The sequence below is a fragment of the Pseudophryne corroboree genome, chromosome 9, assembly GCF_028390025.1.
Source record: "Pseudophryne corroboree isolate aPseCor3 chromosome 9, aPseCor3.hap2, whole genome shotgun sequence".
NCBI classification, from domain to species: domain Eukaryota; kingdom Metazoa; phylum Chordata; class Amphibia; order Anura; family Myobatrachidae; genus Pseudophryne; species Pseudophryne corroboree.
The window spans coordinates 40,426,091-40,451,541 of NC_086452.1; the positions used below are offsets into that span (position 1 = coordinate 40,426,091).

At 45.4% G+C, this 25,451-nt stretch overlaps 1 protein-coding gene across 7 annotated transcripts in view; it reads right to left on the minus strand.

The window, feature by feature from the left end:
* Positions 1-25,451, minus strand: part of PATJ (PATJ crumbs cell polarity complex component) — a 446,647-nt gene that overhangs the window by 85,253 nt on the left and 335,943 nt on the right. For all 7 annotated transcript variants that reach the window (XM_063939224.1, XM_063939227.1, XM_063939228.1 and 4 more), the window contains one exon: positions 2,478-2,550. In XM_063939224.1, coding sequence (XP_063795294.1) covers positions 2,478-2,550 — 73 coding nt within the window. The remainder of the gene's footprint in view (positions 1-2,477; positions 2,551-25,451) is intronic.

Below are 25,451 nucleotides of genomic sequence, written 5' to 3' on the forward strand. Positions count from 1 at the left end.
CACGATGTCAGAGCTGCGCTGCCAGTCACTATAGCAGCAGGAGCTACGGAGGCAGCGGGATGAGGACCGCGCGGCGGCGCTGGGCAGCGCTGGAACTGTAGCTCACTTTCCTTGTCCTCCGCTCTCCTCACAGCGGCACCTGCACCCTCCGGGATGGGGGCCCATCACCGCACAGGCGAGGGGGGAGGGGCAGTTGTACTGGGTGGGAAGTGACTGGGCAGCTCACCCTCAGATTACCTGGACTGCAGCTCACCTTCAGATGATCAGGGGGTGAGCTGCAGTGCACGTGATCTGGGGGTGAGCTGCAGTCCAAGTGATCTTGGCCAGATCACTTGGACTGCAGCTCACCCCCAGATCACTTGGACTGCAGCTCACCCCCAGATCACTTGGACTGCAGCTCACCCCCAGATCACTTGGACTGCAGCTCACCCCCAGATCACTTGGACTGCAGCTCACCCCCAGATCACTTGGACTGCAGGGACAGTGAGGAATAAATAAAATAAATGTAAAAAAATTATATATATGTATATATCACAGCCGCCCGCCGCTCAGCGCTGACCAACGCTCACTGCCGCACGCTGCACCGCCACTGAAAGCTGACCACCGCAGACCACAACTGGCGGTGGTCAGAGGGACATCAATGCCGCAGCAACAAAGGACAGCTTAGTACCGCCGCATCCCCCGCAGATCATGGGCTCCTCCGCCGCCGCCGCCGACAGTCCCTTCCGCACCTCTGCTGCTCATATCGGGTAATGTTTCCCTGCTTCCCTATGTCTCTGCTGTCACTTTCCCTGTTCCTTCTGTCACTCTCTCTGTCCCTGCTGTCACTCTCTCTCCCTGTCCCTGAAATGTGTATCATAGCGTGTGCTATAATGTGAATTTCGGCTCATACCGTGTGCTGTAATGTGAATTTCGGCTCATACCGTGTGCTGTAATGTGAATTTCGGCTCATACCGTGTGCTGTAATGTGAATTTCGGCTCATACCGTGTGCTGTAATGTGAATTTCGGCTCATACCGTGTGCTGTAATGTGAATTTCGGCTCATACCGTGTGCTGTAATGTGAATTTCGGCTCATACCGTGTGCTGTAATGTGAATTTCGGCTCATACCGTGTGCTGTAATGTGAATTTCGGCTCATACCGTGTGCTGTAATGTGAATTTCGGCTCATACCGTGTGCTGTAATGTGAATTTCGGCTCATACCGTGTGCTGTAATGTGAATTTCGGCTCATACCGTGTGCTGTAATGTGAATTTCGGCTCATACCGTGTGCTGTAATGTGAATTTCGGCTCATACCGTGTGCTGTAATGTGAATTTCGGCTCATACCGTGTGCTGTAATGTGAATTTCGGCTCATACCGTGTGCTGTAATGTGAATTTCGGCTCATACCGTGTGCTATAATGTGAATTTCGGCTCATACCGTGTGCTATAATGTGAATTTCGGCTCATACCGTGTGCTGTAATGTGAATTCCGGCTAATACCGTGTGCTGTAATGGAATTTCGGCTCATACCGTGTGCTGTAATGTGAATTTCGGCTCATACCGTGTGCTGTAATGTGAATTTCGGGTCATACCGTGTGCTGTAATGTGAATTTCGGCTCATACCGTGTGCTGTAATGTGAATTTCAGCTGATACTGTGTGGTATAAGGTGAAAGGGGCACCAGTATAGTATAAGGGGTCCTACTACACTGAAGGACACGCCCCCATTTGAGTGGCCATGCCCCCTGTTCCGGATGCGCACGCATAACCAGTGCCTCCACAGCCAATGTCCTCACCGCACGTCACTGGCGTGCCCCTGGTTGGCCTACCCTGCACCCATGTCCTCGTCCTGCCAATCCATCATTTTTACTGCTGTGTATTGTTCCTAGATGTGTCAGTTTACACTGTATTACACTTACAATATGTCCGGTTACAATGTTACTATGTTTGCTCCACATATGGTGCAGTGGGCACTTTGTGACGCATCTATATACAGATGGGTCCACTGTTATCTTGACTAGTTTTCTGCACCTAAGCACAGCATGACTTATTAGCATAAACCCTTCCTCTATTGTTATCAGCTGCAATACAATACAGAGAACAATACAGCAGGGGATTAAGTCATTACAGCAGGGGATTAAGTCCGACTGGCCAGTCTCAATTAATCCTATTAAAGGTCAAGATAAACGTAGACCCATCTGTATCATTAAAAAAATATAATAATTTAAAAAAAAAGTTGTTGTATTTGAACAGAAGCAGCGTGCATCTCCCAACCCGTCACTATAATAACACTTAACAGCTAGACAGGACCGGTATGCTGAACACTTGTACCCCCAAAATGGCAGCAACGGCCGGGGATCATGACCGGAACACTCTGCAGAATGACCATACACCCCCTCGCCAGCATCACGTAACATTGGAGTGCCTGGCTTCATAACGGAATTTGTGCAGCTTGTGGCGGAAGCGGACCCATCCCTTCCGATGATAGAGTCACTTACCTGGTGAGAGAACTGGGAGCTGCCGTGCGAGGGGTAGGGGCTGATGGCCATTTGGCGAGAAGCATCTTTATTCCTGTAGAAACAGCGAGAGAAAACTAAATGAGATTCTCAGTGTAGAGAACATGCAGCAACCATTGCTTAATTAGTGTGAAACTTCGGGGGTCATTCCAAGTTGATCGCTAGCTGTCGTTCGCAGCGCAGCGATCAGGCTAAAACTCAGCATTTCTGCACATGCGTATGCACTGCGCACGCGCGACGTACGGGTACAAAGACCTTTGTGGTTTTGCACAGGTTCTAGTGAAGCTTTAAGTCGCACGGCACCACGCAATAAGATTGACGGGAAGGGGGCGTTTCTGGGTGTCAACTGACCGTTTTCAGGTAGTGTGTGGAAAAACGCAGGCGTTTTGGGGAAAACGCAGGCGTGGCTGGGTGAACGCTTGGCGGGTGTGTGACGTCAAAAGCAGTTCCACCAACGTTAGAATCAATGCATACGAGGATTAAGTCCAGGGCTGGTCTTGTTTTGCACAAAATGTTTTTGCAGGCGCTCTGCTGCACAGGCGTTCGCACATCTACAAAGCGAAAATACACTCCCCAGTGGGCGGCGACAATGCGTTTGCACGGCTGCTAAAAACTGCTAGCGAGCGATCAACTCGGAATGACCCCCTTCATCCTGGTCTGTGTAACACCGCAACATAGACTGACAAACACAGTATCTCTATGCACGCATTACCGTAACAGTAGACAGCAATCAGGACCTCAGCTGCTCCAGCAGAGCATGCTGGAACTTGTAGTTAATTATCAACTGTCTTTTTACCACAAATTACTGGGGCAAGTTACAAGAATAGTCTTGGTAATTACCATTTATCTTTGGTTTGTTTCTTCCGGCTGCTATTTATAGTTCTGCGTAGTGCCATGTGCGTGACACGGCATCCACACTCATGTCACATGATGTAGCAAGCAGAGAGGTTTGTGTCCTGCGGGTGGGACGGCAGGACAGACCCACAAAGCGTCAGTGTCCAGCCAATATCGGGATGGTTGGGAGGTTTGAATGCGTGGCAATATCAGTGCCATAAATTAATACAAAACAGAAAGGCCAATTGTTCCAGTGACTAATCAATAGCTGCAATTCTATGTGTATCTAACAAATCAAACAGAGAGGTTGTTCAAACACAGAGGGAGGTATTCAATTAGATGCGAAGGTGGGGAATCAGCTGGTACCGCAGCGTTTCAACTCCGGCAATCCGATTCACCCCCTTCAACCGCCCGGTCTAATGCCGGATTCGTCTAACAGTGCTAGCTGCCTATGGGGTAGCAAGCCCTTTTGAGCGAGACCCCTGCCGCTGTAAAGTGCGGCATCGACGGACAGATTCACCTCCCGACACCTCATAGAGTTACCCCTTAATCCTGCAGTCCCCCCTCTGACTTCCTACATACATCCACATACAGTAATAACTATGTATATGCAGCCACTGAAAGCTACTGCACAGCTCATTTTTGGCTGACAGGATCCATTCTAATCTCCCAAAGACTCCATAACAGTCTGGGGTCGGGGTGGACAGGAAAAATACTTTCCCCCACCACACTACACCTCAGTGATCTGCCAACCTGCTGAAACTTTTACAGAAGATTTGTGATTGCTACAATTGTTTATTTTTGCTTTGTTTAAACAGAGAAATGTAGACTTGTAGACACTGTCTGGATACAGTCCTCAGAGCAAAACGCACGTATGAGGTTCTTAAAAAACACTACCACAGTGTATCTTATGCCCATGCCAGGGAGTGGTTCCCGAGGTCTGGGGGGCAGAGTAACCGCGCCTGCGCTCACATAACAGAACGATGGGACCGTGGCGGCCCTGCACGTATTACAAAGACTCAAACAGGTCAGCAAAGAAATACACTTAAATAAGTACAAATAAGTGGCTGCCAGAAGAGCTTGCAATCTACAGTCTTCACAAACACAGATTCCACACAAAACAATGACTATGGCTGAACCACAATGAAATGACGGCTGGGTTCCGATCCTAACCTGACCTGTAAACATTGTTCCTGTTAGGTATCAGCCGACTCACTAAGCAGCCCTGTGCCAGGCGAGGAGACGGGTGTAGCGGAGATATGCAGAATACTCACAGGGCTGAGACATACAGAAGACACGTTCCCCATAGCCAGAGACGGCAAATGCAGCCTGCGCTCCCCTCGCTGCTGCACAGGATAAACGCATTCAGCACACAGCTCCAGCCTGTAAGCCGGGGACAGTGCTCTCCTCCACCAGAAGATGATGTCTATCAGTCAGCGTGCAGCCGGGACCCACTGTGCACTGCTCCTTCACTACCTGACCGCACAATTACACAGGACAAGCACAGCTAAAAGCCAGACATTAAATCCCTTAAAGCTTCGGAGGGAAAAAAAAATTCTCTCTCTCTATATATATATATATATATATATATATATATATATATATATATATACACACACACATACACAGCACATAATAAAAGTGTTAAACGCTGATACAAATTATTATTAAATCAATGCAGAATACAACTGCTGGGGCTTGAGCCTAAAGCTGCGTACACACTCTGTCGACGCGCTGACTGTTCTAGTGATTGGTAAGGTTTATGCACAAACTATCTCGAGTATAAATACTTACCAATCATCCGCCAAATGATATTGGTCCAACCCACAAAATGGCTGTAAGCACTGCGCGCAAGGCGACAAGTATACTTTCATGTTATCCGACTTAGCGAGGCAAATGACAACTCTCAATTGACAAGAGATATGGTTGGCGTAATGATTAGCATTACTGCCTCACAGCACTGAGGTCTTGGGTTCAATTACCTCCAATGCCCTGTGTGGAGTTTGTATGTTTTCCCGTGCCTACGTGGGTTTCCTCCAGGTACTCCCACACGCCAAACATATACTGGTAGGTTTATTGGCTCCCTACAAATGTTAACCCTAGTGTATATGTGTGTGTATATGTGGTAGAGAATATAGACTGTAAGCTCCACTGTAGCAGGGACTGATGTGAATGATCAAATACTCTCTGTGAAGCGCTGCGGAATATGTGTGCGCTACATGAATAACTGGGAATAAATAATAAATAAATAACATGCAGAAAATTTCCGTTCAAAATGTTTTACTAAAAATGCACAGAAATATAAAGCTGCTTTTACATTTCCCTATAAATTGGATTTTAGTACTGGTCTCAGAGAGGAACCGTGCAAGCAGATTATTCCGCAAGATAGAAGTTTAAATGCATTTAATTGCAAAACGTGATACAGTACGAGCGGTGCAAACCTAACGTGCGTCACACCTTGAGCAGCTTCCATCAGTCGCCGCGCACCTGCACAGAATGATTAATGAGTGGTCCCTTCCGCACATGGAGACAGCGACAGATTAAAGAGTAACGAACGCTGGGAAAAGGCTTCCTCTCTACATTACAAATATCCATGTATTGCACGTTGGTAGCATCGTGCTGTATATACAAAGGTGAAGCTAATTGTATGATAAACGCAACACTTTTCACTTTTTTTTTTCCACATAAACCGCTACTAAAGCTCTCTACGGGGTCTATGTACTAAGCCTTCTCCAGAAAAAGAGGACGGAGATAAAGTACCAGACAACCAGCTCCTGTCATTTTTCAAACACAGCCTGTAACATGGAAGTTCGGAGCTGATTGGTTGGTACTTTGGGGGTCATTCCGAGTTGTTCGCTCATTGCCGATTTTCGCAACGGAGCGATTAAGGCAAAAATGCACATGCGCATGGTACGCAGTGCGCATGCGCTAAGTATTTTAGCACAAAACTTAGTAGATTTACTCATGTCCGAACTAAGAATTTTCATCGTTGAAGTGATCGGAGTGTGATTGACAGGAAGTGGGTGTTTCTGGGCGGAAACTGTCCGTTTTCTGGGAGTGTGCGGAAAAACGCAGGCGTGCCAGGAAAAAACGCGGGAGTGTCTGGAGAAACGGGGGAGTGGCTGGCCGAACGCAGGGCGTGTTTGTGACGTCAAACCAGGAACGGAACGACCTGAGCTGATTGCAGTGTAGGAGTAAGTCTCGAGCTACTCGGAAACTGCTAAGAATTTTCTATTCGCAATTCTGCTAATCTTTCGTTCGCAATTCTGCTAAGCTAAGATACACTCCCAGAGGGCGGCGGCCTAGCGTGTGCAATGCTGCTATAATCTGCTAGCGAGCGAACAACTCGAAATCACCCCCTTTATCTCTCACTAAGTCTTAGGGGGTCATTCCGAGTTGATCACTCGCTAGCAACTTTTTGCAGCCGCGCAAATGCATAGTCACCGTCCACAGGGGATGTATTTTAGCTTTGCAAGTGTGTGAACGCTTTTGTAGCCGAGCACTACAAAAACAGTTTGTGCAGTTTCTGAGTAGGTCTAAAGTAGGTAGCCGCTGCGATCACATCAGCCTGTCCGGTACTGGAATTGAAGTCAGACACCCGCCCTGCAAACACTTGGACACGCCTGCGTTTTTCCAAACACTCCCTGAAAACAGTCAGTTGACACCCATAAACGCCCTCTTCCTGTCAATCTCCTTGCGATCGGCTGTGCGAATGGATTCTTCGTTAAATCCATCGCTCAGCAACGATCCGCTTTGTGCATGCGCAGTTTTGCCGAGTTTTGACCTGATCGCAGCACTGCAAAAAGTTGCTAGCGAGTGATCAACTCGGAATGACCCCTTAGTACACAGACCCCTATGTTGCAGCAAATACCTGCACTATGCAATAATATTGGTGCATGTGTCACCTGCACAAAGTGACGGCAACCAGCGAAATCATGGAGAGATTGTAGAGTAATACCTAGCGGATTGTTACTCTGCACTAATATGGATTCGGACTGCAATATGCCTGCTCCCATCACATACCGATGATGTCAGAAATATTTGTCTGGTGGTTGGGGAAAAGAGGGGGATATAAATCCAATACAATAATAATTATCTGCATGCCACAGTTTGGATTACTGAGCAGTAACTTATCTCGCACACATTGGCCACAATGAATATCATGTACGAGACCACTCATCATCTGGGGCTCATTACCACTGATGAGGAGGCAGAGCTGGCGCAGGGCAGCGAAACATGCTCCGTCTCCTCCCTTCTGTGTACAGACAGCAGAACGCCTATTGTTCTCATGATTGTACACTGCTTTATTTAGACACTAACAGCTGAGAAAACAGGCCAGAGCTCAAGGTACACACAGCCGCCTCCTGCAGCCTCCTCTCTTATCTCACCTACTTTCCCTGCAAAGCTGGATTTTAATTCCATCCGCCAGCCTTATTGTTTAAGCACTGGATATAATGAAAACCTAGAGGCTATATCTACAGCATGACTGCAAATCACCAGGCCAGCCGGAATCTTACATTAATGAAAGTTCAGGAGAAATGCAGAGACAGCAGACTACCTACAGTATGCTAGATGGCTTACACGCTGTCGCGCACAGGAATAACCGCGCATATACACAAACACCTATATTATATCCTTACATGGCTACGAAGCTGCCCAAACACTAATGATTGTAGTTAAAATAAAAATGGGCACTTGGGGGGAGAGATATCAAATCTTTGAGAGAGATACTGTAAGCGGAGAAGTTGCTCATAGCAACCAATCAGGGTGTGTCAGTCCGTAGACTGTACTAAATAAATTATACTTATTAATTATTATTATTATCCTTTATTTATATGGCGCCACAAGGCTTCTGCAGTGCCCATAAACAAATAATCAAAACAGGAAAACAGCAACTTACAGTTGAAGACAATATAGGACAAGTACAGGGGAAATAAACACAGCTACAGCAGTAGACAACACTGAAATAAGTATCAGGTGGCAGAAGACTGCGGGTCTTGGTGCAGTTGAAGATTACTAAAGTAAGAAAAAGGATAAGCACATGAGGGAGGAGCTTACATTCTAAAGGGGGAGGGGCAGACAGACAGGGGTGACACAGATGGGGTAGAAAGTGAGCGTGGGCCACAGAAGGCTTAGAATGAGATTTGGCTAGGTTTGGTGAAGAAGTGGGTCTTGAGAGCCCGTTTGAAGTTTTGTAGAGAGGTGGAGAGTCTGAGGGGGAGAGGTAGGGAATTCCAGAGAAATGGAGCAGCACGTGTAAAATCTTGGAGGTAGGAGTGGGAGGAAGTAATCAGAAGACAGGAGAGTTGGCGTGCATTAGCACATCAAAAAGGATGGGTGGGAATGTAAAGGGAGATTAGGTCAGAAATGTAGATGGGAGAGGAGTGAGTGAGGGCTTTGTAAGTAAGTGTGTGAGAAGCTTGAAATGAATTCTGAAAGGGAAGGGGAGCCAGTGAAGGTCTAGTAGGAGAGGAGAGGTGGACGTAGTGCGTTTGGTGAGGAAAATGAGCCGGGCAGCAGCATTGAGGATAGATTGGAGTGGAGAGATGTATTTGTCAGGAATGCCAGTCAGGAGGAGATTGCAGTAGTCCAGTCTGGTGATGACCAGTGAGTGGATAAGAGTCTTAGTAGCATCCTGGGTCAGAAAGGGTCTGATCCTGGAAATACTTTTTAGATGAAAATGGCAGGTTTGTGAGAGGTTGGGTTGTTATGTTCAACGTGTACACTTTATCTCTCTTGCAGATTTGATACATTTCCCCCTTAGAGAGAAAACCAACAACACGATAGGTTAATTTCTCATTCGGATGCCGACACTCTCCATAACTGAGAAAGGTTTTCCCATAAATCACATGACCCAGGTTTGGACAGAAACTGGACTTTTTTTTCTGGAACGGCAAATTTACTAAATACCAATAACTGAATATTAAAGCAGTAATCCTATTTAAAAATAATTTGTGCTCAGTCTGCAGTGTAATGTTCTCCCCCTCCTCTTCTCAGACCACACATTATATGCTGAGAGCCTGTGAGGTGTGTTTGTAGCTTTAAGCCCATCTATAGAGATTTTGAAAAGGAGATAAGGATTTGTGGAAGGCCAGCAAAGTACATAAAATGAACAGATGCATACTTAAAAGCTACTTAACTACAAATTAGGCAATGGGTACTGCCTGTCAATCAGGCAGAGGCGATCGCTAGGTAATGACGGCCTTCGGCTGCGCTGCGAACAACTGCAGCGTGCGATCGGGTCGGAATGACCCCCTATGGGCGTGCCAAATTCGTCCTAACCAATAATGCAGTGGCATCAATAGGTCACTAATACCCTGCATCATTGTCCTCCTCTCCGTGTATGGGACTGTTCTTATATTATTTATAGGAGCTCGTACTGGATGTTATCTACTAATTGTGTTCTTTATCATTATTTGTACCATGTCTTCACCCTTTTTGTACCTCTCATTTTTTTTTCTACTTATGTGCCCATTTCCACCATTATTGTTTTTGGTACCCTTATTTCCTGGAAAAAAATTATTGATGTAAAAAATAAAAAAAAATAAAAAAAAATTACTCAACTAAAAGAAAAAGTCAGACAGAAACCACTGATTGCTGCGTTAATGATGCAAGGCTCTATTCTGTATTCATGTCCATTCCAACTGCATTGTTACATTGTGAATGGTTTATTTCTGCTTTTGTTATGCCGATGGCACACAGGCAGATTGTTAGGATTGATTTTTTTAATTTGACCATACGTGCGGGTTTCCAAACTGGATGAGATTTATCCATTGGACTAAGGCCAGACTAACAATAGGGCAGATGGCTCTACAAGCTCCAGGCCACCGCATAAAAATAGGCCTATTATCATGACAGCATGATGATGAATAGCATCCTAGATGGCCACACAGTCGGCCATAAATCATTAAAATTATTTTTAAAGCTTTCTCACAAAATCCGGCAATATTTCTATTTTTATGTATTTAGGGAGACATTGGGGCTGAGAGTCAGGGCTGTAACTAAGCCGGTGCGGCTGGTGCCACCGCACAGAGAGCAGAATACCCTGGAGGCGAAACCGGATGCTGCTGCTGTGATCTCCATTTTCCGGGCACACGCTGTGATGTGGTTAACAGCGGGGTGCCCGTCTCCTTCCCTGCAATCTCCTAAACGCACTCCAGAGCTCAGTCTTCTGGCTCCCGCACAGTGCCACACAAGGAGCCACTAGGAGGCAGCTGTATCTTCTCACAGTGAGAAAGGTGAGGACTAGAGACAGAAAAATGGGAGAAAAGTGAGAACAAGAGGATATGAAAAAGTAGAGGAGGCATGTCGTTAGAACCAGAAGGGTAACAAGACAAGGGAGGATCAGAGAGAAGTGTAACTATAATATAAGAAAGGAACGAGAGAGACGGGAGGGCAGGCATGATAGAAAGAAATGAGAAACAGAATTAAGAATAGTGACATAATAGAGAAGTTAAGGGGAGAATAATAAGGTGCACTACTACTGTGTGGCATAACGTGCTATAAGGGGCACTACCACTGTGTGGCATAACATAAATAAGTGGCACCACTGTGTGGCATAATGTGTACAAGCGGTACTATATTATTGTGTGGCATAGTGTGCTGTAATGGGCACTACTAAAGTGTGGCATAGTGTGCTATAAGGGGCACTACTACTGTGCGGCAAAATGTGTATAAGGGGTATTACTGTGTGGCATAATTTGCAATAAGGGGTACTACTGTGTGGTAGTAATGTGAATAAGGGGCGCTACTGTGTGAGCCCAAGGGTTCATGTGGGTGTTATACACAGGTGCAGCCTTATATACTGCTGGAAGTTCGGTGAGTTGTGATCAGAGATGTTTGGAAAAGGTAGGCCATAGACTTTTTACTCCAGAGTTTTGACTATAAAAATCATTAGAATAATACATAGAAGATATTTATAATATATTCTTTGTGTTTTTCACATACTTTATATAGTCAAAAGTGTGGCTTATCCGTTAGTATAACAGGAAAGTCTCTGCCTCACCGCATGTCACTGGTGTATAAGAGATACTACTGTGTGGTGTAACGTGAAGAAGGGACACTGCTGTGCGGTTTATTTATTTATTAACAGTTTCTTATATAGCGCAGCAAATTCTGTTGCGCTTTACTATTGGACACAATGATACAACAAAACTGGGTAATAAACAAACAAACAAACAAACAAACAAACAAACAAACAAACAGTCAGAGGTAGGAAGGCCCTGTAAAAAAAGGTTGCACTACTTGTGGCATAATTTGAACTGGAGGTACTATTGTGTGACCATGCCCCTTCTTTGTGAGACCACAGGCCTTTTTGAGTGCGCACTAGTGGAGCAAGTTGCCCCTATTTAGTATATTGGGGAGGGGGCACTAATGAGCTTTCTATCACAGGGCACCAAAATGTCTAGTTACGTCTCTGCTGATAGTGTAGGGCAGGCATTCCCAACCACGGTCCTCAAGGCACACCAACAGTGCAGGTTTTAGTGATATCCAGGCTGCAGCACAGATGGTTAAATCAAAATAACTGAGGTACTAATTAAGTCACCTGTGTTCAAGTCTGGATATCACTAAAACCATGACTGTTAGTGTGCCTTGAGGACCGCGTTTGGGAAACACTGGTGTAGGGGAATACACACAAACACAGCACTGATCATAGCTCCTCCATTCCTCAGTATAGGCCCTTTTCAGTCCCAGGTGGCCCTTAATCCGCCCTGCATTGGATGCTTGGACTGAGTTCACATCAGTACTTATTAGTGTGGTGGGGACACATATACTCTCTTAGGTGCGCTGGTTTGCAGATACTGTTGTGTGTAAGATTTATTAGTGACATACTGCACAATATAAAGTAGAAACAGGATTACCATGGCAAATTACCAAGAAAATCCATTAGTTTTTTTTTTTTTTTTTAACATGTGAATTTAATTTGCAACGATGATCAAATTTGAAAAATGTCTATTTAACACTACTTGAAGCAATAACATAGGCATTTCATTGTTATAATGTATAATAATGTAATAAAGCTAATCTATGTCAAATGGTTGGTTTATATCAGTGGTTCTCACTCGGTCCTCAGGACCCCTAGCAGGTTCACAGATGTGTTCACTATTCACTGACACGTTTTAAAAGAATCACAGGTGGAACTAATTATTTTACCTGTGATTCTGTGAGGAGACCTGCAAAACATGAACTGTTTGGGGTCCTGGGGACAGAGTTGAGAACCTGTGGGTTATATCAATACTGTGATCTTTAAAAATAAGATAAAAAATAAATAAACAGGTCTAGTTGAGGAGATACAACCAGAAATGTCAGCACTTCTGCGTAGAATAACTCTGGCTCTAATTCAGACACGTACACAAACCGTTTGGCTTGTGTAAATCTCTGATGGTTGTGGATCTGTGTCTGCAATGACTGCCCCCCTACACCGCATCCACAGTACCGTTTGGGGGCAGGCAAGGTCAGCGATTCTGAAAGCAGTGGCATATCAGCCCCGTTTTCTGGGCGTGCTGTGGCCAGAGGCTGCGTCCACAGGCCCCCGGAGCATGAAAACACTGGATATCATGAGTAATCTGAGGGTTACCCCAGATAACTGATGTTCACACAGACGATCCAACGCTGCCTCAAGCAGCAGAACTGCCAACTAGGGATAGCCATCGATAGTTGACAACCATCGATAGATGCCAGTGATGGTTTTGCCATCGATGGCAGAGTGCCAATGGTTCTCTGCTAACGATGGCTGACTGGAACTGAATAGTTTCTCCCCCCTCCCAAATCTGGGCACGGAGCTAAGCCCCTCCCCCCAGTGGCCCACTAAGCCCCGCTCCCATAGTTGATTGGCCTGTGGTGGCCATCAAGTGGTGCAAACCATTGATGGTTCGTCATAGATGGTTTATACATCATCGATGGCACCATTGATGGACGGCCCACAGCAATTACTGTTCTAATTAAGCTAGCACTGGCCTAATGGCTGCAGTGATTGTAAAACAAAATGCGTGTGTTTAGTTCTGTACCACAAACCTGCAGAGGTGCTCGAGATCACAACAGAAGAAAATGGATTGTCGCATAGACGAAATGAGTTTACAAATCAATTATGTGTGTTTGTTCTTTCCCCGCTTGTCATTAAATGAATATCACAATATTATAACCGGGGGGTGCTCCTGGAATGAAATTCAACATATGATATAACTAAAGAAAGAGAAGGTATTCCTTGCTGGGGCACACTCAGAAGCGAATACACTGATATTTACTTAAAGTCAACGCCCCTCAGGGGAGATGACCAACAGTAGATTAAAATATAACTTTTATTGATATACGCTAAAGCTTACGAAATATGTGCAAGTGAAAAAATAATAAAAATAAAAATAAAAAATGTGAAAGTGTTCAAAATATGTGTTATTAAAAAGCTAAACCACTGTATGAATGTGTGTAGTATTTATTATTCCAACGAAGAGTGTGTATCACTTATTTCTGTGGTCCCATCAAATACTGCGACAATTGTTACAATACTGCAGCAACTAATGTTAAAGAGAGAATGTGTTTGTATCAATTTACTGTAATAACCGCATTCCTTTATTCCTGATTCTTCTCACACAGTACATGGAGTATATATGGCATCTAAATATCATTGAGGCATAGCACATATCCATCTCCTAACATAGTATTATATACCACAAATATATGTCTAATTTATTTAATGAATATTCAAAGATACACACGTGGAAAGTAATAAATAAATGGATAAGCTGCTGAATTAAATCAATAAATGGTGAATAATATAAGACTTCACTTATTATGCACAATAGTCCTTTGTATATATAGTGTTGAACGTCCCCATCGGTGTCAATGATTGGATACCATGGATCCAAAATCCAATATATATTCTAAATAATTGCACAGGGGGCATGTAAAAGAATAACCCTATGTATTCACTATCTTTTAGGCTGAGCTATCAAGTGCAGGTACATTCCGAAGTAACTGGGATGACATATGTAGTCTCAGTCATATTGAAAGGATATAATTCAAACAGCGGGCATCAATAATCTCACTAGGCACAGCAGATATTTAACCTGCACCCACGTTTTTAGGAATAAACTAAATTGATGTGCCCTGACGTGATGGTCTGTTAATAGAGCGACGTGAATCAGCAACCACTGTCTCAAACGTATAATATACCCTAACGTCGGGTGTTTCACGAATTACAGCCGGCGTCTCCCAGCACTGACAGTTTTAGTATGTAGAAAATTCCCTGACACCTTGATCATATGGATTGCAGGCGGCGTCTACTGGCTGCAACTATAAGCAATATATGTAGATGGGTTATATATTGTTAATCCTGATCTGGCTGACGGCGTCTCCTGGCTGACGCGGTCAGAACGGATATGCCCGGACTAAGGGGGTCATTCCGAGTTGTTCGCTCGTTGCCGATTTTCGCAAAGGAGCGATTAATGCAAAAATGCGCATGGTACGCAGTGCGCATGCACTAAGTATTTTAGCTCAAAACTTAGTAGATTTACTCACGTTCGAACAAAGAATTTTCATCGTTGAAATGATCGGAGTGTGATTGACAGGAAGTGGGTGTTTCTGGGCGGAAACTGACCGTTTTCTGGGAGTGTGCGGAAAAACGCAGGCGTGCCAGGATAAAACGCGGGAGTGTCTGGAGAAACGGAGGAGTGGCTGTCCAAACGCAGGGCGTGTTTGTGACGTCAAACCAGGAACGAAACGGGCAGAGCTGATCGCAGTGTAGGAGTAAGTCTCGAGCTACTCAGAAACTGCTAAGAATTTTCTATTCGCAATTCTGCTAATCTTTCGTTCGCAATTCTGCTAAGCGAAGATACACTCCCAGAGGGCGGCGGCCTAGCGTGTGCAATGCTGCTGAAATCTGCTAGCGAGCGAACAACTCGGAATGAGGGCCTAAATGTGCTCAATAGGCGCACCTACACCCTTCCAGATCCTGTGCTCGAGATCCCCAAACTCAAAATTATGAATAAACTCTTGTGAGAAGGCCTTAAAAATTATTATTATATCCAAGTTTAATATTTACAATAGGAAATTTCCATTCTGTAAAATGACCTACTGTAGCGGAAACACATTCTGTTTTACTAGACATGAAAGGGAGGATAAAGAATGAGGACACGCTGGGATTTCACAGCTCACAACAGGCTCTCCGTGATCAAACAGAACTGTCAGTAAATCGTACTGTGACCGCAAACTGTAAAATTAGCTTTTTAAACACATCGCAGGTGGCAGATTGGAGAGAACTGGAATTCAATGTAAAGGTGATATTTTGTTGGTAAACAATTCGCTTTTACAGAAGAGGCGACGTTTGATAAAAGGACAAGTAGCCAGTGGGTGTATGTCCTGTTATGTGCGTGTATCTGATACCGTATGGTAATTTCCTGACATGCAGGGTGCTACGGGCTGGGGAACACGCATGCTAGAAGTATGTATATGGAAAGTGGCAGAACGCTTCTTACTAGAACGCCGAATGCTGGGGCAGCATGTGAACGTTTATAGCGAATGTGTTCATAGTCTATAATGCAGCATCAGTAAGGTGTGTGGCCGTGTAAATGAGCATATTTCTTCTGATGTGCTAACAAGGTGACAATAGCCTGGAAGATCTCTTCTTCCTCATCTGTTTTTTCTTATTTTTTACTTCTCTTATCCATAACTACCAACAGTCCTGATTTTCTAGGTCTAAAAGGCAAGGTGCACAAATCTGCATACATTTGAACATCAAATAAAGGCAAGGTTTGGAATGGTGAAACGAGGTTTATGATATAATATGATAACACGACTCATGTCCTCCGATTCAGATAGGCACTAATATATTAAGAGTACACAGTTGCTTCACCATCGTATTGTGCATTTATTAACATCGCTAATTACTACAGTAAGTCCTGGCGCGCCTTTTCAGCTTTCTATATAATTAGTAAATAGGTTGCAGTGTAGTCTGCTGTGTACATGCTGAGCTGTGCGCGTTTCACCGCCGGTAAGTGATTAGCTCGCCAGTGTGTAGGAAACGGGTACACTTCAGATAAGCGTCACATTCCATGTAGCTGCATTCAGTAACAAAAGCTGTAAGTATAATAGCATATGTCGGCTACATGAAAGGCAGGCAACAAAGACTACGGCACAAGCAGCGAGACTTTCTGGTAAGTGTTACTAAATTATTTCAGAACCTCTCCGAATCAACACTAACACAGTGGTTTCCAAACTTTCTTGAATCACGGCGCCCTACCGTAACAGCATTTTTTTCACGGCACCCATAGGCCAAATGTTTCTTGCTGATAAGTTTGGAAAAACAACATTAAATTAAGTAAACGGTGCCTACCTGTCATCCTCAGGGTCAGTCGGGGGTGTAGCGAGGGTGGCTCCGGTGGAGCACGAGCTCCAGGCACCGGAAAAGTTAGAGGACGTGCCGCAGAGCAGGAGAAGAAGGAGCAGAGGAGGCGCACACGGACTCAGACTCTGAGACTAGGGCAGGCAGAGGCGTCAGCAGGAGACACTGACAGCCAGCACATTCTGGAGCTCTCCCTGCCCCTCAAGCTGCTGCGGAGCAGCTATTTCTGCCCCTCAGCCAATTCTGGGACATTATTCTCATTGAGAAATTGGGAGATTATCAGATCTGGGGAGGTTGTGAGTTTTGGGGCATTATTTTCATTGAGATATTGGGGGGATTATCAGGTCTGTGGGAGGTCACATTTGGGGCATTATTTTCATTAAAGGATTGGGGAGTTGTGAGGTCAGGTCAGTCAAGAAGCATACATAGTGTTTTTAATTTATTTGAATTAAAAAAAGTAAATCATTTAATACAGCTACTTCCATAGTGGCTCTACTGTTGTGCAACGTGTATGAGGGGCTTTACCATGGCATAACATGTATAAGGGGCTTTACCATGGTATAACGTGTATAAGGGGCTTTACCATGGTATAACGTGTATAAGGGGCTCTACTGTGGCATAATATGTATAAGGAGCTCTACTGTGGCATAATATGTATAAGGAGCTCTACTGTGTGGCGTAACGTGTATAAGCAGCTCTACTGTGTGGTGTAATGTGAATTGGTACTATTATGTGGGCACATGGGGGCACCCAAAGGAAACTTTCGCAATAAGCTCTACAAGGTCTAGAACTGACCCTGTCACCAATTTAAATATTGTTTCATTTCAAATGTAACATGCCATTACATGTTGGACAGGCCCCCAATTCAGTACAGGGGAGAGGGGCGCCAAAACATACCCTTACTCTGGGCACCATGGCATCTCGCTACACCTCTGGGGTCAGTTATGTGCTAGTGTACAGAGTTGTGATTCTGATTGTCTACGTTTTATCACTGGCAGCCACTAGCACTGGTTTTGCCTATCACTTTAACCATAAATAATTTGATCCGTCAACCCAAGGTACCCTTGCAAGAGCCTCACGGCACCACTGCTGTAACAGTTTCCCTGAGACAAAACCTCCCTGAGATACACTGATTACAAGAGGGAAGGTTTCATCTCCTTCCTGATTCTCACTGACAAGAGATTGCAACCCGATTAATTCATCGGGAGCAGAACATGGCTCACATGGACCTGCTGTCATTGGTTAATGTCAGACATAAGGGCGGAGCTTATAATAAATGTAAAGGACAGACTATAAAAGGGCAAATAGATTTGCAAGCGAATTAATGAAAGAAGTGTCTAGTATGAAAACAGGGGAGTCTTGAGAATGATAAGCTATGACTAAGGGCAATCACGAGACCATCTGTCGGAATACCGGGGCCACAGGCTTTTCTCCCTCTGCGGGTGTCCACAACACCCACAGAGGGAGAATATAACCTGTGGCAAGTGCAGCGAGCCACCGTGCCTTGGTTCACCATATTCTGCACAAGGTTTCTTAGTCATCTGCAAATGAGGAGTTGTGTTATAATCTCTTTTACCGCTATATTTGAACTGTATCCAACTAAAAAGATCAATTACTGTTCTCTATCAAGGAAGGGGCGACCTCAGCTGGGGTAAGGCAGCTCCCCAGGATGTCTTGTACTATTAACACAGAATTAATTTAATTATTTTGTCTCTGCTAATCTGATCATCTTCACAGGGATCTCCAAAGAGAGTTCTGCTAAGATATGGAAATGTTCTGCTGACTCAGGAACTTGCTTAAATGCTAAACGATGTCCTTTGATCTCACCCAGCAGGACATTTTAATATTTATCCCAGTGTACAATGAAGATCAAGTTCTTGTAGAAGTAATTAATTTTTTTTTAAGTTTTAAATTTTTGCTACATTAATTCCAGTGTTAATGGAATTAAAGTTAACAGAAAGATCTCTTGTGGGTTTCTAGCGTAAAATGACTTTCAAACGGGCAATTAATGCTGGATGAGGCCATAACTTAATTACACGAAAAGATGGATTAACTTAAGATAGATATCCAATTCTCCAAACGATTTAAATAACCCAAGGGTGGTCCATTTCACTCTTTGGCAGATCAATAAGCACCAAATTGGCAAGTCACCCAATTCCCAGGTTTTAAATACTTATACCTGGATATTTTTTCAACCCTGATCTAACTACAAATATCTACAGTATTTTACAGTGTACCTGGATGCAGAGGCGTCACTTACCCTCTGGACCCCCGCCGCGGTGGTGAAAAGGGGCGGAGCTTCACAATAAGGGGCGGGGTTTCATGCCCCGTCTCTCGTTTTTAATCACGTGGGGTATGAAAAGGGGTGTGGCTTTGCGGGGAGGGGCTTAATGTCCAGACACTAGTTTTTCGTCACTTGCGTAGTGATGGGAAATCTAGTTCAGTTCGGTGATTAGTTCATTATGATCTAGTTCACTGAAAAGATTAGTTCAGAAGATTAGTTCATCTAGTTCATCATTTCACTCACTGCCTCTGAGACTGAAAGGAGTGATTAGATTTAGAACTAGTCTAGACTATTACACATAGAGTAGGTATTTCTAATACTAGCTCATTGTAGGAGTTATAATCTTTTTCAAATGATCAGATGTGTGTAATATGTCAGATTTTTTATTTTTAAGAAAAGCAATAAGTTATATAGCAACCTTATACTGACATATGTATCTCTGCAATATTAATCCCATTGTTGGTACTCCTTTTTACTTCATAATAGGCAGTGAAAGACCCAAATCCAGAGTAATGTCATAAATCACTTTTATTTTTTTCTGCTTTTAAAATACAGTAATTAAAAGAAAAGAAAAAGTCCCTTTGCCCCAATGTAACAGACCTTAGAGATATAAAGTGGAGATGTTGCAAAGTAACCAATCAGCTTCTGTCATTTATGTTCAACAGTATATAAAGTGACAGAAGCTGATTGGTTACTAGGGGCAACTGCTCAACTTTATGTCACTTGAAGGTTCATAGTACATATCCCCCTGTGTCTTGTGTGGAGTAATCATACCCTACAGAAGGCATGTCCAAACTGCGGCCCTCCAGCTGTTGTGAAACTACATATCCCAGCATGCCCTGATACAGTTTTTCCGTCAGAGAATGCTAAAGCTGTGTCAGGGCGTGCTGAGATGTGTAGTTTCTCAACAGCTGGAGGGCCGCAGTTTGGACATGCCTGCCCTACAGGATAGCATGCAGCACTCAGCACTGTGTCTTTAGCTGATTGGGAGTGTAGCTTGTCACCTAATATACTGGAGGAATGAATCATGGCTATATGCAGTTCAGCATCAGCTCCATACAATGCATATGCCTGTGCACAGCAATGCCACACATGGTAGCTGAGAAGTACTGCACTGACTCGTATGGCTGTATGAGTCATTGAGTCAGTGAACTGATCAGTGAACTGTAATGAATCACTGAACTACTGAACTACTTGCTGAACTACTGAACTACTTGCAAGGAGAATGACTCACGACTCTTCAGGACAATGCAGTTCACTCAGCTCCACAGAGTGAGTCCACTCCATGTCTGAGCACAGCAGTGACCCCTGTGGCAGCAGAGATGTACTGACTCATGAGTATTGCTGAGTGACAGCTGAATAAAAACAGTGCTGCAGCAGCACCTACACAACACCCAGCAGAAGATTTAGCACAGCAGTATGCACAGGAGCCAGTAGTACCAGAAGTAGCAGCAAGTGTTTGGACATCTGGACTAATAGGACAGTGATTGTATCACAGAAAGGTGAGCAGCATGACCACACATGCTCACTCACATACACACATAGGGGTAAATTTACTAAGGTGGGAGATTTTTAGAACTGGTGATGTTGCCCATGGCAACCAATCAAATTCTACTTACCATTTATCTAGCTGCTTCTAGCAGATAATAAATATAATCGGATTGGTTGCTATGGGTAACATCACCAGTTCTAAAAAAATCTCCCACCTTAGTAAATTTACCCCATACACTTTGGCTAGGCAGTGCAGATGCTATTTTTTATTAGATGATTGCTGGGCTGTGTTGTACTTTTAACTTTCATTTCACAGCATCAGATTCAGGAAGTGAAAATCCAGTGAATGAGACAGTGAGAAGCCTAATGCTGGCTCTATTCTGTCTGTGTCTGACTCCTCCTTCCTGATGAACTAATCTTTGCCAAAGCTGTGAACTGAACGAACTAGTTCACTTTGAAGATTAGTTCATTTTGAACTAATCATTCATGAACTACCCATCACTACACTTGCGGGGTTTGGGAGATGCGGGCTGCCTCCCGGGAGTGCTGTACCTGCAGTGCTGACTCCTACACAGTGACAGGAGCCAGCATGTTGGTGTCACCCCTCGGCGGGTGACACTCGGGAGCGGGCCGCACCCCGCGCACCACTCTTGTGACGCCACTGCTTGGCTGGTACTTTATCTCCGTCCGCTTTATTTCCATCTAGGGCTTAGTAAATAGACCCCTATATGTTGTATACATTTATGCTATTATAGGAATAAGCTGACACAAAATAGTGAACACTTAGTAAACATCTGCCATGATAATGGGAAGAGCATATAAAATAATGGAGGTATACAGTATGCAGGGGTGCAATATAGAGGTAGTGACCTCGGAGAACAGATAAAGGATTTGATCACCTTCCGTTGGAAAGAGGACTCAGAGATTCCTTTTGAAATTTGATAACAATAATGGAAATGTAAACAAAGTATTTATTCAAGTTCTAGGCAATTCTACCATAGGCGATGCAGCTGTCATTGCATCAGAACGTTCTAGAATGCTAGCAATGGCTGTACACTTCCACTCAGGACAGGAACATATGGTAAACTCCTTGAATAAAGTATATATTACTTTTTTAACGCTATATTAAAGAAAAAAAAATTACAATTGTGGACACGGATTAACAAAAGACATTGAGTATTGGAATTTGACAGAAAAATCACTTTCTATGGATGAAATTTAGTTAAAGCTGAAAATATCAGTTCCTTTAAGTAAAGAACGAATAATGTGTTGTTTTTTTTAAAAGATTATAAAATAAAGCAACCGCATAATTACACAATACTAATAAGAGACAAACGGACAGCACTGTGACACAGTGGCTAGCATTGCTATTTCACGGCACTGGGGTTTTTATGTTCTCCCCGTGTTTTCATGGGATTCCGCCACTTTCCTCCCACAATGCAGGATGCGGCTCCGAGATTTATTTATGTAACGTTACATCTCTTATACTAATCGGGAGCTGTACCTGGTAGAACCCGTGCTGTAAGTTGTCAGTCACATGACACACCCTCCACCGCACCATTTTCCAGCCATTACAGAACTGAGAAGTAGAGGGGACAGGACTTGACAGTGACTGAGGGGTAAATGTATGAAGCAATGATAAAAGTGGAGAAGTGAGCCAGTGGAGAAGTTGCCCAATATAATTTTATAGTATGCAAATTATAAATGTTACGTCAATGCTGATTGGTTGCCATGGGCAACTTCTCCACTGGCTCACTTCTCCACTTTTATCACTGCTTCATACACTTACCCCTCAGTCACTGTGACCTCTCTAACTTATACCCCTTTCAGATTGACAATAGCCGGGTCGCACCCGGGAATATGTACACGGGTGTTTCCCAGGTGCGACCCGGCTTGAGACCCCTTCATATTGTCGGGTTGGTGACGTCACCGCGAACGCTACCGTAGGTGGTGCTTGGAGATAATCATCTCCAAGCACCTCCTCCCCCTATGCAGGGAACGTGCTGGGTCGCCTTGATATTCTTTCAGGACCCTTTCACACTGAGTAAATTCCCGGGTTGATGCGCGTTCATGTGCAATAACCCGGGAAATATTTGTCAGTGTGAAAAGGGCATTACTAGATATTGTACAGGAACGCAGAGGCAGGAGGAAAGGGACGTCACATGCTGAATTACACAATACTACTCCACAGTGCAGACACAGCCAGTGACACGAGTCCGCACAGCTCCACAGTGCAGACACAGCCAGTGACACGAGTCTGCACAGCTCCACAGTGCAGACACAGCCAGTGACACGAGTCTGCACAGCTCCACAGTGCAGACACAGCCAGTGACCGGAGTCTGCACAGCTCCACAGTGCAGACACAGCCAGTGACCGGAGTCTGCACAGCTCCACAGTGCAGACACAGCCAGTGACCGGAGTCTGCATAGCTCCACAGTGCAGACACAGCCAGTGACCGGAGTCTGCACAGCTCCACAGTGCAGACACAGCCAGTGACCGGAGTCTGCACAGCTCCACAGTGCAGACACAGCCAGTGACACGAGTCCGGACAGCTCCAGCTCCACAGTGCAGACACAGCCAGTGACACGAGTCCGCACAGCTACAGCTCCACAGTGCAGACACAGCCAGTGACACGAGTCTGCACAGCTCCACAGTGCAGACACAGCCAGTGACACGAGTCCGCACAACTACAGCTCCACAGTGCAGACACAGCCAGTGACACGAGTCCGCAGAGCTCCACAGTGCAGACACAGCCAGTGACCGGAGTCTGCACAGCTCCACAGTGCAGACACAGCCAGTGACACGAGTCCGGACAGCTCCAGCTCCACAGTGCAGACACAGCCAGTGACACGAGTCCGCACAGCTACAGCTCCACAGTGCAGACACAGCCAGTGACACGAGTCTGCACAGCTCCACAGTGCAGACACAGCCAGTGACACGAGTCCGCACAGCTACAGCTCCACAGTGCAGACACAGCCAGTGACACGAGTCCGCACAGCTACAGCTCCACAGTGCAGACACAGCCAGTGACACGAGTCTGCACAGCTCCACAGTGCAGACACAGCCAGTGACACGAGTCCGCACAGCTCCACGGTGCAGACACAGCCAGTGACACGAGTCCGCACAGCTACAGCTCCACAGTGCAGACACAGCCAGTGACACGAGTCCGCACAGCTACAGCTCCACAGTGCAGACACAGCCAGTGACACGAGTCCGCAGAGCTACATCTCCACAGTGCAGACACAGCCAGTGACCGGAGTCTGCACAGCTCCACAGTGCAGACACAGCCAGTGACACGAGTCTGCACAGCTCCACAGTGCAGACACAGCCAGTGACACGAGTCTGCACAGCTCCACAGTGCAGACACAGCCAGTGACACGAGTCTGCACAGCTCCACAGTGCAGACACAGCCAGTGACCGGAGTCTGCACAGCTCCACAGTGCAGACACAGCCAGTGACACGAGTCCGGACAGCTACAGCTCCACAGTGCAGACACAGCCAGTGACACGAGTCCGCACAGCTACAGCTCCACAGTGCAGACACAGCCAGTGACACGAGTCTGCACAGCTCCACAGTGCAGACACAGCCAGTGACACGAGTCCGCACAGCTACAGCTCCACAGTGCAGACACAGCCAGTGACACGAGTCTGCACAGCTACAGCTCCACAGTGCAGACACAGCCAGTGACACGAGTCTGCACAGCTCCACAGTGCAGACACAGCCAGTGACACGAGTCCGCACAGCTCCACAGTGCAGACACAGCCAGTGACACGAGTCCGCACAGCTACAGCTCCACAGTGCAGACACAGCCAGTGACACGAGTCCGCACAGCTACAGCTCCACAGTGCAGACACAGCCAGTGACACCTGTCTGCACAGCTCCACAGTGCAGACACAGCCAGTGACACGAGTCCGCACAGCTACAGCTCCACAGTGCAGACACAGCCAGTGACACGAGTCCGCACAGCTACAGCTCCACAGTGCAGACACAGCCAATGACACCTGTCTGCACAGCTCCACAGTGCAGACACAGCCAGTGACACGAGTCCGCACAGCTACAGCTCCACAGTGCAGACACAGCCAGTGACACGAGTCCGCACAGCTACAGCTCCACAGTGCAGACACAGCCAGTGACACGGGTCTGCACAGCTGAAGATGCTTATAGCATTCTCTTTTATTTCTTATAGCGGAAGCACACTATAAACTTATTACAGCATCACCAGGTACTGTATGTGCTTGGTCATCGGGCTGCCTGAGGTGGAAAATAAATCAGCGTCCTTATTATTCATTTATTCCATGTGTTTACCCTGGGCACACCACAACTAAAACCCCAACATGTTATCAGGACCATAACTAGGGGTGGATAAGCAGTGTCGATACCCAGGGCGGAGGTACCTGGGTGTGGCACTGTTGTTGCCCCCGGCACTTGCATCTGGATTACAGGGTGCCTGCTCGGGTACCATGTAGCCAGTAGCGCTGCTGCAGAGCTGCCCCTTAGCTTCCCAAGGACCCTCCGGGCACACATCCTGCAGTCTGTAGAGCTGCTGAGTGTCTTAATGATGCTCCGGGAAGTGCTCTACTTCCTAGTGGCTGTGGCCCCGCCCCCTCAGCGTGATGTCATGTTGGGGGGGTGAGGCAATTCCGGCGCTACAGGTTAGAAATCACTATTAAAGGCACCGCTGGTTACCAGAATAATTTATAGAGCAACTACGCACAGTCATTCATTCACTTTTAAAAAGTGTAAAAACATATTTTAGCATTTAATTAGAATATTTTCATTTATAGCTGCAGCCCCACACAGACTTTCTTAGCGAGCACATGCAATGTCTTTGAAACATCCCTATAGATTGTAAGCTTGCGAGCAGGTCCTTCCTACCTCTATGACTGTTTGTTATCACCCAGTTTGTTATATCATTGTTATTTCCAATTGTAAAGCGCAACAGAATTTGCTGCGTTATATAAGAAACTGTTAATAAATAAATTAACTAGAGTCATTTTTCCAGCACGGTCAC